Raw genomic sequence first — 14040 nt, forward strand, 5'->3', positions numbered from 1 at the left:
AAGCAGTGGTATCAACGCAGAGTACTAGAGAGCAATCAATTGCGGTATAAAGAAAATATATAATTATTTTTTAAAAAATATTTATAATTTGCGACTAGCAGCTACATTTTTTTTTTTTTTTTTTTGATATTTAAGTATTTCTTCGCAAAATATCTACTTACCTTTTGCATTAGCGCACTCTCCATCGGGATGCGCCATACGTTGCATCGCGGTAGGTGCAACTCCCAAGGGCATTGAAACTTTGTGTCCCAATACTGTTGTGCTTATATCCCTTCTGGACACGTCTCGTAAAAATCTAGGACGTATCCTGTAACTATAGCGAGAAAGAGAGTTAGTTGAGATTGATTAAAAATTGAATAATCGTTGAATTTAATCGCAACGTAAGTTGCATGTTAAAAAATATACGTATTATCATGTATTCTCTTTACATAAAAGTGTTATCTGAGAAATTGTATATATGTGCCATATAAATACATCTAGATAGATTATATAATTATTATATAAATTATATAAATATTATATAAATTATATAAATAATATATAAATTATATAAATAATATATAAATTATATAAATATGTATTTATATAAATTATATAAATATTATATAAATATATCTAGAATAGATTATGTACATGTACAATTTTATAAATATATACATATAATTATCTCTTTTATTTCTCTCTCAAAAAAATGTTCATTCTATTTTTAACTTTATACTTTTTGAAAGCCTTTCTATTCAATTTGACGCTATATTCTTCTCCGGCGCCGCTTTTATAGTAATCTCTCACAGAAGGAGGCAAATGTTCCAGAGCATATTTCTCGTAATCCTCGACACACACATAAGCTGCCATTTTATCGGGATGAAATGATATTAATATCAGTTGCAATCTGTAACAAAAATAGTTATGATATTAAAGTGTTATGATATGTATTTTGGCTTGGAAAACAATTTTTAAATTTATAAACCTATGTTCTTGTTTCATAATTTGTGTGTATCAATATGATAATTTTAGAAATATTTCTTGAACACACAGACACAAGATCATTGGTATTTATCGAGAGAAATAAAAAGAAAGAGAAAGATTGATATTTTTTAGTATTTATATATTTTATAACATTTTTATAACATTTATATATTTTATAATATAATAGTAAATAAAATAATAATGCATAATATTGCTACAATAATGTTACATAACGGAGGTGCATAAATATAATACTTATAAAAGAGAAATATTATATCAGTGCATATTATATCTGTGCACTAATACAATAAATACATCGACTATCTTTTTTTTTTGTAAAGGATAAATGATAATCAGGGATCCGGATCGAAACAAAATTAGGGTTTCGGTTACGGTTTAATAAAATGTTTAATAATTGTTCCGGTTCCAGTTTCGGTTTTTTTATAAATAAAGGAAACCAAAACCGTTTAAATTACGATTTTTTCGGTTCCGGTTTTTAAAATTTTTACTTTTCGATTTTCTGTCTCTTTCTAATTAAATTACGTTCTAAATTATATTACTTTAAAAAATTATTATTAATTTTTATGACATATATAGATAAACAACACTTTATATTATATATAAAAATATATATATATATATATATATAAAGATAAAAAATATATATAAATTAATAATTTTATATATATTTTTTATATATATTTTTTATTTTTATTATTATTTTTATTCTCACTGGCGATTAAATATTAATTCTCATCATATATATAAAGTTTCAACATTATGGCATCGTATTTTCTTTTTTTTTCCTTCAAAAAAAAATATATATATATATATATTCTGTGTCGGATTCAAAATAAACAGATTTTTTCAGTAGTTCAACGCTAGTTACAACGAAAAACATACTATCCTCACAGCTATCGTTATTGCGACAATACTTGTGTTTCAGAACATTTAAAAAACAATTTATTTTTAATTGTATTGCACTTCGAGGAGGCAGTCATCATGACATTTCCGTCATTTGCGCGAAAATCGAAAAAAATACCGGAAAGAACCGTAAACCGAAAATAATTTAACGATCCGATTATAAATCAAAATAAAAAGAAATAAAGACGGTTTCAATGTTATAAATTTAATAGAATGTCAATACGGTTTACGGTTTCGGTTCTATTAAAAAAAACGGTTATTTGTTTTGATTCCGGTTCAGGGTCTCCGATGATAATAATGTTTGATTTTGATAAAGAAGCTTTTTTAATTACGGTATTCTGACCAGTAATTTCGATAAAATTTTATAAAGTAATTTTTTTTGCAGTCGTAGAACATACTAAAATATAGGAAAAATCATAATATTATTATTCATTAATATTATATACGTATTATATTTTTTATAAAGAATTGCAATTATTCAAATATTTTGATGCACGAACAAATTTATAATTTACAATTTTAATCATTTTAATTGTTAACGAATAATAAAACAAATGCAAAATTTACAATTTTATATCCTAATGTCATATTACATCTTTATGATAAATAATTCAGGGTTGGGATGTTTTAAACAATTTGTTTAAAACTGTTTGATTAAAACATGTTTAAAACGGTGGACATTGTTTTAAACATTTTTGTTTTAAACAGTTTTAAACTACTGTTTAAAACTGTTTAAAATATTGCAATTAAAACATATGATTATTTGAAAAAGAAACTGTAAAGAAAAACAAAAACAAACAAAAACTAATAGACGTGCAAAACTAATGTTGCAAAAAGGTTTTTGTTTTAATTTTTTTAGTTTTTTATCTATATTTATATGTAACATATAGATATAAAAATATAAATATAAATAATAAAATAAAAATAATAAGATAAGTATTATTTTAACAGAATATTTATTTTTGGATATTAAATATATTAAGTAACAATCAATATAATTGAATATATTAAAGACTACTTATAAATTATAAAGCTATCTGCACAAACTATTAAAATCTAAATTATAACACATTGCATTTTACATTTTATCTATTGCAAATAATTAAATAATGTTATTTCCTTAACTAAAAAAATAAACATTTAAGTACGATAAAATGAACGGTAACAATAACATATTGGAATTGGGAATTGCATTGCAGTCATTGCATAGTGGGTATTTTTTTAATACCTACTTTTATAAATTTAATTAAAATTAATAACTCAAAATAAAATAAAGAATATATAATTTTATATATTAATAAAGAATTATTACTCAACTAAGAAAAACTTGTTTAAAAGATTATATTATATAGACTCAGTTTCAATCTCAGTTTGATCAACCTTTTTATTGAGTGCTTTCAAAATTGTTACTAATTTTGAAGCTTTTTCTACGCCTAATCTGTTTCTCAGTTTTGTGTGCACTAAACCAAAAGCTGAAAACAGTCTTTCTATGCCAGCAGAAGAAGCAATTGCTGTATGAATTTGTGTTACTAAGTCAAACGTTACAGTATTAACTTCTAATTTTCTTTTAACGCAAGCCACCATGTTATCGGTTTAACATTTTTAATGGATTCCTCAGAAAAAAGACGCGAGTGGTCGAACATTACATTACGATTACAGTTACATTACATTACGATTACACAGATCAAAGCTATCAAGTGTTTTTTTTTGCTTGTTTAAAACATGTTTTTTTCTTACTTTACTTAAAAACACGTATAAAATAAAAAAACATTGTTTTAACCAAAAAAATCAATGTTTTTTGTTTAAAATGAAAAAAACAAGTTTTTTGCCAACCCTGATAAATATTGTAAAAGTGTAATTTATACTGTAAAATTTTCTCCGTGTATTAATATATTTTTGAAATAAAATACAGAGCTTTGATTGATACGTATCGAATAGTATTCGCAAATATAAAATCTTTATCGAATTAATCGTGTTAGACAGTTCACGAGGATTATAAAAATCAAAAAAACTTACCGTTCTGATAATTCGCTGTCTTCATCTGCTCGTCACGATCCTCAACAGACGACTGACTGTTTTCGAATAAACTCTTCCTAGAGATAACACAGTGGCAGTTCAGTGTCGACCAAGATAAAACTGTACTTAATATCAGTTATTTCTCTATCTGTGAATTTTACGCGCTGTAAGATGAATACACTGTCTGTCTTCCTTTATTGTAAAGGATATAAATTGATAATAATAATATTAATAATATATATATAATATTAAATATAATATTCTCTAAATATAATTTCTATGAAATTACACATATTGTATTGATTTCATCATGTTTTTCCGGCTACTGATAACTCTCTCGTGACATATTCATGACTTTTTTTCACACGTATCGCTTTATTTAGACGATGATTATACATATATAATTGCACTCGAGAGATGCAAATAAAGAACACTTCTTTCTGTATATAATTTAACAAAATTTCGCACCTTTCTTAATTAAATCCTCGGATAAAGATTTCTTCGCGTGTTTCTTTCTTTCCTCTTTAAACACAAAGTATCAAACATTGAGAATAATTATATAATAAATTGATAATAATTATTAAAAGAAACATTGATAATAATTTTTATCTATAATCTATAATAATAACTGTAATAAATCTATTTTCTTGTGAATTACTTAATAGCCTACAAGAACTGATATTCAAAAGAAAAAAATTATACATACAACACGTGAAGAAAAACTAGAGATTGTTATAATTCATGGAGCAACAGAAGTCTGAACTAATAATTTTATTTACAATAATAAAAAACTAATAATTTTATTTTTTATAATAGTTTAAAGAAAATATTTAAAAAAAATTAACCAGAGGTTTTCGTCAAAATAGCCTTAAAACTTTTATGTCAACTTTTCACAATTACAGTGTTTTCGTTTCATTTTGATCTATTTCTATAAGTTCTATTATTTCCGTTATTAGTATAACCTACGAAAAAAAGCAAAAAAAAAAAATAAAAAAAGACAAAAATGAATACATGTTGCACTATTGTGTACATACATACATACATACACACTTAAAAGATGCATTATTACAAGAATGCAAAATTATTTTCGCGATTTACATCTTGCTGTGTGTGTTTTAACCTCTTGTGTTCGATTATATGTACTTATAAACATTCAAAAATATATTGAAAATTTTCTTTTAAATATATAAAAAATTACACAGTATTTTGCATTATTAAAATGCTCTAGTAAGAATCTCTTTACAAAATTCGAGGTTTTCAATATTCAGTATTATATTCGAAGGTAAATAAATTTAACTCGAAAAGTATATGTCATTAAGTGACACATAATTTTTTCCCTATTTTCAAATAAATGTATTTCTTCTTTCGCTTTTTTGGTATTTGAATCGGCGCTCAGTTTCTATACAATAATAACGCGTTAATTTTCGATCAAATAATTCATTTTAAAATAACGTAATAATTAATGATTCAAATTAAATACAGTAAAAATTTTTAACTTTCGTTGCTGCATGTGTGTTAACATTTGATTTACAATATTCTATAAATCAATTAATATTTTATTCTTGTGCAGAAATATTAACTATTCAATTTAAAATATTTTATGAGATATATATACGTTGGAATATATATTTTACGTATATATAAGGTGCTGTTTTTCGATAAAGCCCTTACTGCAATAATGTAATTACATCAATCGCCACTTTTGTTTAAAGGGTCCCCGTGCCAAACTAGTAAAAAAATGTTATTACACCATTATAAAGATTATAAAATATCATAAAACTCTTTATAAAACACATTTTATATATCTTATATTATCATAGATATTCGCTAAAAATGAAAAAAATCATATTCGAGGGATTGTTTCAACTTTTATAAATAAGGCAATTTTATTTTATAAACGTTATAAAATATTTGTAAATTATTTTTGTCTATTATACCAATGTATGAAAAATTATACTATATTAAATTATACTATATAAAATTATAATATATAGGTTATTATAATTATTATAATATATAATTATAATATATGTATAATTATATATTGCTATAAATTTCAGTGATTCAGTAAAATCTGCAGAATATACATTAGGAACATTATATTTCATGTTACATGCCTTGATTCTGCACATATCGATTTGTACAGTAAATCCATATGTATATGACAAAAGTGTAAATTTCGTAAATAGAGACATATAAATATATGGATTCCAGGAACATTCAGTGAATAGCGATATAAATTCAAAAAATATAAATTAAATTATGCAATGTTTTATTAATAATTTTCTGAATTTAACTACATAATTGTATACAAATTTGAAGAATAGAGATTTAGATTTTTATATAGTACAAATAAGGAAGTAAAATAATAGTTTGTATTTGAAGACTTACTTACAACGCGTAGTTAAAATCTGTCATCCTTTAGATTACATAATTTTTACTTAACGCGTATTTTTCTTACAAATATAAAAAATAGATATGTTCGATTCTCTAATTAAGATAAATCACGTACTACATAAGTATAAATATCATTCTTAGAATATTAATTTAATGTTGATAATTTGTCGGATGTAATTCAACTAGTCGTTTCACTTATTGTTAGTTATCTTACTGAAACGAGATCATCCGCTCATATAATTTGTGTATGAAAAAAATTAATTGAAAGAAAGCACGTGTTTTTTTTTCAAATATTTCAAGTTTGTTATCTCTGCATATCCATTAAAGCTTTGTACAAATCACGTTAACAGTTTATATATTGTCGTAAAGTGTTTGATTGTTACATAATCCAACTAATAAAGCATATTACATTTTATAAAAAATAAGACACGTTCTTATTTATCAAAACTAAAATAGAAAATATTATAATAATCAAAATATATATCAAATGCCATTTTTATCGATTGACGTTATTGAAGAATAAAGTTTTCGCATTCGAGCACAATACATCACATAGTAGTGAAAATATTTTTCAACATCAATTCAATTTTCGATAATTTAATTTTGTTTTAGACATATAATTACTTTGATAGTTCGATTTGTGACGCTTCAAAAATTCCAATGTTACAATTGTTAACAATCAAATTTAATAACAGTATATATATCAAATCAATCAATATTAAATATTGTTATTTAGAAATATTTTTTTTGCTGTGTGATGTAACGTGTGTTAGACCATTCAAAGTGTATAACAGCAACGACAGCTTAGTTAAATAATTTTTATCTATAAATAAAATTAATCTGGCAGTAATGTATAAGTAATAATAATCTCGGACATTTTTTATATCGCTGGTGTGTGTGTGTGTGTGTGTGTGTGTGTGTGTGTGTGCAGAGCATCTTTAAAAATATTATCTCATTTACATGCATAAAACTTATATGATATTACTATGATTAATTTCAATTTTTATTGCAATTTTATAGAATAAAAATCCACCGTTAAAATTATATATGTATAAAATAAGAAAGAACTAATAATGATTTTACTTATTTTAATAGTTTAAAGAAGATATAATTTAAAAAATTAACCACAGGTTTTTATCGAATTAGTTTTAAAACTTTTATCGTATTATAATGGTTTATGATCGTATAGACATAAGAATTTATAATGTATAGGAACTATTTATAAACACACACATATATATATTGTCTGTTAAATTTTAATGTATATTAAAGCTTAAAAATTACTATCCATTTTAAACATATTTTTAAACTCATAGACTTAAATTCTAACGTCTGTTACCTTCTGAGACTTTCTATCTGGTCATTTAATTAATGATACAAATTTGGAACAGATCAATATTTGTTCACTGCAAAATCTCAGAACTACTTAGCAATCCAGATCCGGCTCTTTCCAACAACAAGGCTCGAACTCGATATAAATTGCATCGCTATGCCTCATTTCGAATCCTTTCAACCAATTAATATCCGCCCGATTATGTTCAGTCCAGTATGAAGGACATGGTATTGATTTACTTTGTGCAAACTCGTAGGCAAGTGTTGATAGTTTTTCCAAGGCGCAAATTTGGCAAGTACAAATTTCCCCTAATTCTCTTCTGTTCCAATTTATCAAATCATCCAAAAGTGATTCCTCTTGCAAGTATGTAAACATCTCTTTACAAGGATTTATTATTTTGTCATATGCGTAATTTGTAAAACCTTGAACACGGGCTCTATCTACTTCTTTGCTAAGCCTGTCGCGGTAAATACCAAATTTTCTTGCAACCTCGGTCTGTGTGAAACCTTCTTCAATAATTTCTTTTATTGCTAGATCGAATTTAGGTTTTTCTTCATAAAACCGTTCTTTACAAATTTTGTTCCATATTTTTTTAGATAAAATAGTTAATTTGACGCCATAATGTTTTGCCACATCTCGATCGATTAATATATGATGTTTCAAAACTTTCTTTGCAATTTCCTCGAGCCTACTACTTAAATCGAGGTGTGCCGCAATTTCTTCTCTCATTTTATGTCTATCATAATCCATTTTTATAATTTCCGATATTTTTGTTATTAGTATAGCCTACGAAAGAAAGCACAGAAGCAAAGAAATGAATACGTGTTGCATTATTTTCTATTTAATATAGTTGCATTATCGCAAGATTGCAAAATTATTTTTGCGATTTTCATAATACCATGTTTTAATATACTGTGTTCGATTACATGCACTTATAAATATTCAATAATAGATAATTTTCTCGTAAATAATAAATAAATTGCAGTGTATTTTGCATTATTAAAATGCTCTAGTAAGAATCTCTTTACAAAATAAAAAATTGAGTATTAAAATGAGAATGTACTTACAAAATAAACTAAAATGAAACGCAAATATATTTAAATAAACTTTTTCTGACGCGGCGAGAGAAATAGATATAACGAATGTCTCACTCTGGTTGTATACAAACGATGATAATGTCAAATATTTTCGAGGTTTTCAGTATCCAATATTATATTCGGAAGGTAAATAAATTTAACTCGAAAAGTATATGTCCTTAAGTGACACATAATTTTTCTCTATTTTTATATATATCCTTTCTCTTTTTTCGCTTATTTGGCATTGAATCGGCGCAGTTTCTGTACAATAATAATGTGCTAATTTTCGATTAAATAATTAATGTAAAGTTGATTTTAAAAATTAAAAAAATTATATTGTTAACATTCACGCGTAAAATATAATGCATTTAATTATATAAATATCTAATATCTAATTCATCGGCTTAGCTGACATTCGTGTGTAAATAATTTACATATAATTATATAACGTTAAACTTTTGAACTCAAATACATGATGTACATATCTTAAATAAAAGCCGCTACTTCGGAAGCGTATTCTACTTTTTGAAATAACCAAAAAATTCATATAAACATATGTCCAAAAATGTGTATTTTTTTGCAAATTTTTTGGCTTATTTCGATGAGTGATATACGCTTCTGAAGTAGCGACCCACATTTAAAATACATCCTGTATATCGACAAAAGACAATTATATATAGGACAATTGTTACGTATAATAATTTTATAAATATTTTTAAAAATATATTCTGATAGTGAGATGTAATAATATCAGATTCTGTAGTATTTAGATTTCATTTTTGAACTACTGTTTTAGTGATGCATAGTTTTATTAATGTGCGCAAGCAAAAACATCATCCGGAGCATCCAAAACGATGCAAAGTTTTCGGGAAAAGTCGTAAAATTCTATCCCATTATTATCTTTAAATTTTGATTTCGATTTTATTAGAACAACCCAAGCGGGCGCTATTCCTCGGTTTTGTATTTAAAAAGATGATGTTAAAAAAAATAATATAAAGTTTATTTAAACTCAATTAATATTTTTTCCACAAAAATTAGCTGATTAAAGCGTTAATTCGCTAATTAAATTTTAAAATAATAATATGTTAAAAAATTAAAATAGTAATATGCTGTAAATAATATGTTATAATACCTTATTTTCAATTAATATTTTTTGACAAAAATCAGCTGATAACTGTCAAAAATATTAAAACATATATTATATTATTTTAATTTTTATAACATATTATTTTAAAAATTAATTAGCAAATTAACGCTTTAATCAGCTGATTTCTGTCAAAAAAGATTAATGAAGCGAAATTTGCTAATTAAATTTGCTAATTAAATTTTAAAATAATAATACATATATTATAAAAATTAAAATAGTAATATGTTGTAAATAATATGTTATAATACCTTATCCTCGATTAATATTTTTTGACAGAAATCAGCTGATAACTGTCAAAAATATTAATTGAGTTTAAAATATTATAACATATTATTTAAAACATATTATTATTTTAAAAATTAGCAAATTAACACTTTAATCAGTTGATTTCTGTCAAAAAATATTAATAAAGAAAATTTGCTAATTAAATATTCTAGCTTACATATTTATATTTATATTGTGTATGTTATAATGCGAAATAATAAGATTATTCTAATATATGTATATATTTTATTTGTTACAGGTAGCATTGCGATATACAGTGCGATTTACTCGTCGTGTCGGGAGTGTCGTGTAAAGTTTCGCGCGTCGGGAGTGCCATGTAAAGTGTCGGACAATCGTAATTATTCGTGTTTTCGCGAGTGTCGTGAGTACTACGAAGGAGCAATGACGGTCGACCAAGAGAGGAGGAGGAGGCCCGGGGAGGCATCGAGCGACATCGGGGCAACTGTAAGGTATGCAGAATAAAAAAAAAATACACACACACACACACACATATATATATATGTGTATACATAATTTGAATATTTTGTTTTCAGATCAATGTGTGCTGTGTACTACACTCCGCTATTGTACGTATTGGTGAGTGAGAAATTGTTTATTTTATAACATTTCTATAGCAGTAATATGGAGGTGTACATACATAATAAGTTGAAAATATTAAAATAGTAACATTTTAAATAATATGTTATATAATATCTTATTCGCGATTAATATTTTTTGAAAAATTTGGTACTTGTCAAAAATATAATCGAATTAAAAATATTATAACATTCTCCTTTCTAAAAAAGGAATGTTAAGTCGATTCTCGCAAGTATTGTTGTACCTTTTCCGCGATGCTGATTGACTGTTTCGATTCGCATTGTGCATTATATTCGTAGCATCGCGAGGGTTAGTAATTTAACAGTTTGTTCAAAATACAATAAAATAAAATAATATGTTTTAAATAATATGTTATAATACTTTATCCGCGATTAATATTTTTTGACAGAAATCAGCTGATAACTGTCAAAAATATTAATGGAGTTTAAAGTATTATAATATATTATTTAAAACTAATATTATTATTTTATTTTATTTTATTTTGAACAAACTGTCAAACTGTTAACCCTCGCGATGACAGCCCCTCGATGCTACAAATATAACGCACAACGCGAATCTTGTTAGTCAATGAGCAGCGCGGAAAAGCGACAACAATAAAGTTCGATATATGCGAGTATCGACTTTACATATCTTTTTTAGAAAAAAGAAGATCAATACGTCAAGAAACTTTGTCAAGAGAGCATAAGATGCACTATATTCAGTATCTTGTAAAATATTTCATATGTTACAAGCCTCGATTCTGCACACATCGATTTCACAGTAATTAAATGTGTATATGACAAAAGTGTAAATTTTGTAAATAGATACGTGCTCTAAATATTTACAGGAATATTTTGGAAATATTTGGGAGTTGCGATATGAATTTGAAAAATATAAATTAAATTTTGCAATGTTTTATTAATAATTTTCTGAATTTAACTACATAGTTACATGCAAATTTGAAGAATAGAGATTCAAATTTTTATTTAGTAGGAATAAGAAATAAAAATACTGATTTATATTTGAAGAATTGCAACGCGTAGTAAAATCCGTCATATCCTTTATATTACATAATTTTTACTTAACCCGTATTTTTTTTCACAAATATAAAAAATATATATGTTCGATCTTTTATTAAAGATAAATCACATCCTCCATTAATATAAATGTCATTCTTAAAAAAGTAATTTAATATTAATAATTTGTTGCAAGTTATTTAACTAATCATTTCATGGAACTTGTTGTTAGCCATCTTACTGAAACAAGATCTTACGCTTATACAACCTGTGTAAAAAAAAATTAATTGAAAGAAAGCACACATGTTTTTTTATTAAATACTTTAATTATCTCCGCATAAAATCCATTAAAGCTCTGTACATATAAATAACGTAAACATATTTTTCATTGTTGTGAAGTGTTTGATTGTTACTAATCAATTAAGCATATCGCATTTTATAAAATATAAGACATATTCTTATTTATCAAAACTAAAATGGAAAATATCAAACTATATATTAAATGACCATTTCTTTCGATTGACGTTATTGAAGTATAAAGTTTTCGTATTAGAGCACAGTACGTCGCATTAATAGTGAAAATATTTTTCAACATCACTTCAATTCCCGATATACTTTAATGTAATTTTGTATTTATCTGTATTCACAAATTAATTGTGAAAATTAATTTACTTATATTCACATCCGACAATTAATCTGTGTTAATAATAATATTAGAATAAAGGTTTTGTTAAAAGAAATTAACATTAGAACACTATAAACATCTAACTATCAAAAATATCACATCGTACATCATAAATGACTCTCTTTAAAATGTACAAATAAATATCATTATATTTGATTATTATTATTAAAAAATTATTTAATGTAATTTTTTAATAAATTAATCAATTTATTATGAATATTTTTATATCTCTATCTGTGTAAATCATTTATGACACATTATATATATATATATATATATATATAATTATTTTTCAGTTCTATTTGTGACACTTTAAATATGTTAATATCTTGTGAAATATAATAACATGTTATAATATTGATAATAATACTAATATAATATTAATTAAATATATTATGTAACATATCATTGTTATTATTATTAACACAATGTTTTTAACGATTTATGAGTCGCGTAAAAGAACAAACAATTTTCATATCAGTATAAATACAAAAATTAATCAATATTAAAAAGAAATATTATTATTTAAAAGTATTCTTTTGCTGTGCGACGTAACGTGTTAAAGCATTCAAAGAGTATAATAGCAACGACTCTATAAATGAAATATAAATCTGGCAGTAATGTATAAATAATATAAGTAATAACTCTCCGACATTTTTTATATCGCTAAGAAATATAAAAATAGTGTAGAAATATAATAATATGTTACCTTTGTTCTTTAAAAATATGTTACCTCATTTTACATGCGTAAAAGTTACTATAACTAACTTGTAGTTAACTTAATCTGTGATTTCATAAATTAAAAATCCGTCGTTAAAATAATGTACTGTGAAAATAATAAAAAACTAATAATTTTATTTGTTATAATAGTTTAAGAAAGATATTATTTAAAAAAATTAACCAAAAGTTTTTTCATCAAACTTGCCTTAAAATTTTATCGTGTTATAATCATTTATTATTGTATAGACATAAAAATTTATAGTTTAGGAACACTTTATAAACAAATATATATATATATATATATATATGTATAGCTTGTTTAATTTAAATATATTCATTAAAGATTAAGAATTACTTTCCATTCTAAATATATTTCTGAACTCATTGATTTAAATTTCGATGTCTTTTACCTTCTAAAACTTTATACCGTCATTTGATTAATTATACAAGTTTAAAACAGCTCAATATTTGTTGCTGCGAAATCTTAGACCTATTTAGCAATTACGAAGTGTCTCCTTAAACATCGATAAAAGTTGTAGTTTGCTACTCGTCTGTTTTTGTCTTTTCCGAACAACTTAAATAATGCTTGAACGAGCTAGAAATTTCATCGCTGTGCCTCATTTCGAATTCTTTCAACCAGTTATTATCCGCCCGATTATTATAAAGAGCCCAGACTTGTGTACAAACTAAATTTTTACTATGAGCTAACTTATAAGCAAGTGTTGATAGTTCTTCCAAGGCGCAAAGTTGGCAAGTACAAGTTTCGCCAGATTTGTTTCTTTCCCATTTTTTCAAATCATTTAAAAGTGATTCTTCACCCAAGTATGTAAACCTGTGAGGACTTATTTTTCTGTCAAATTTATAATTTATAAAACCTTGAGCGCGGGCTCTTTCTTTTT

At 24.8% G+C, this 14040-nt stretch overlaps 1 protein-coding gene and 1 long non-coding RNA gene across 2 annotated transcripts in view; one reads left to right on the forward strand and one right to left on the reverse strand.

Moving 5' to 3' along the window:
- Positions 1-153: 153 nt before the first annotated feature.
- LOC145945574 (uncharacterized) lies at positions 154-4030 on the reverse strand. Its single transcript, XM_083054636.1, has 3 exons — positions 3907-4030; positions 719-889; positions 154-313 (listed from the first exon to the last, which is right to left on the reverse strand). The coding sequence occupies exons 2-3, from the start codon at positions 850-852 to the stop codon at positions 154-156; spliced, it is 294 nt and encodes a 97-aa protein (XP_082910762.1). The 5' UTR covers positions 853-889; positions 3907-4030.
- Positions 4031-10387: 6357 nt separating this feature from the next.
- LOC145945711 (uncharacterized) overlaps positions 10388-14040 on the forward strand; it is a 100301-nt gene continuing 96648 nt past the window's right edge. Inside the window, exons 1-2 of the long non-coding RNA XR_014426898.1 lie at positions 10388-10593; positions 10678-10720. This is a non-coding gene — a long non-coding RNA (uncharacterized LOC145945711). The remainder of the gene's footprint in view (positions 10594-10677; positions 10721-14040) is intronic.

This window comes from Prenolepis imparis, unplaced genomic scaffold (assembly GCF_030444845.1).
Source record: "Prenolepis imparis isolate NDT839.2.m4 unplaced genomic scaffold, iyPreImpa1.0 SCAF_14, whole genome shotgun sequence".
Classification (NCBI taxonomy): Eukaryota; Metazoa; Arthropoda; class Insecta; order Hymenoptera; family Formicidae; genus Prenolepis; species Prenolepis imparis.

Coding starts and splice junctions, on each gene's coding strand:
- LOC145945574 (XM_083054636.1), bottom strand. CDS start 852: ATGGCAGCTTATGTGTGTGTCGAGGATTACGAGAAATATGCTCTGGAA. Junction 314..718: donor AATAGAAAGGCTTTCAAAAA/GTATAAAGTTAA, acceptor TTCTCGCTATAG/TTACAGGATACGTCCTAGAT.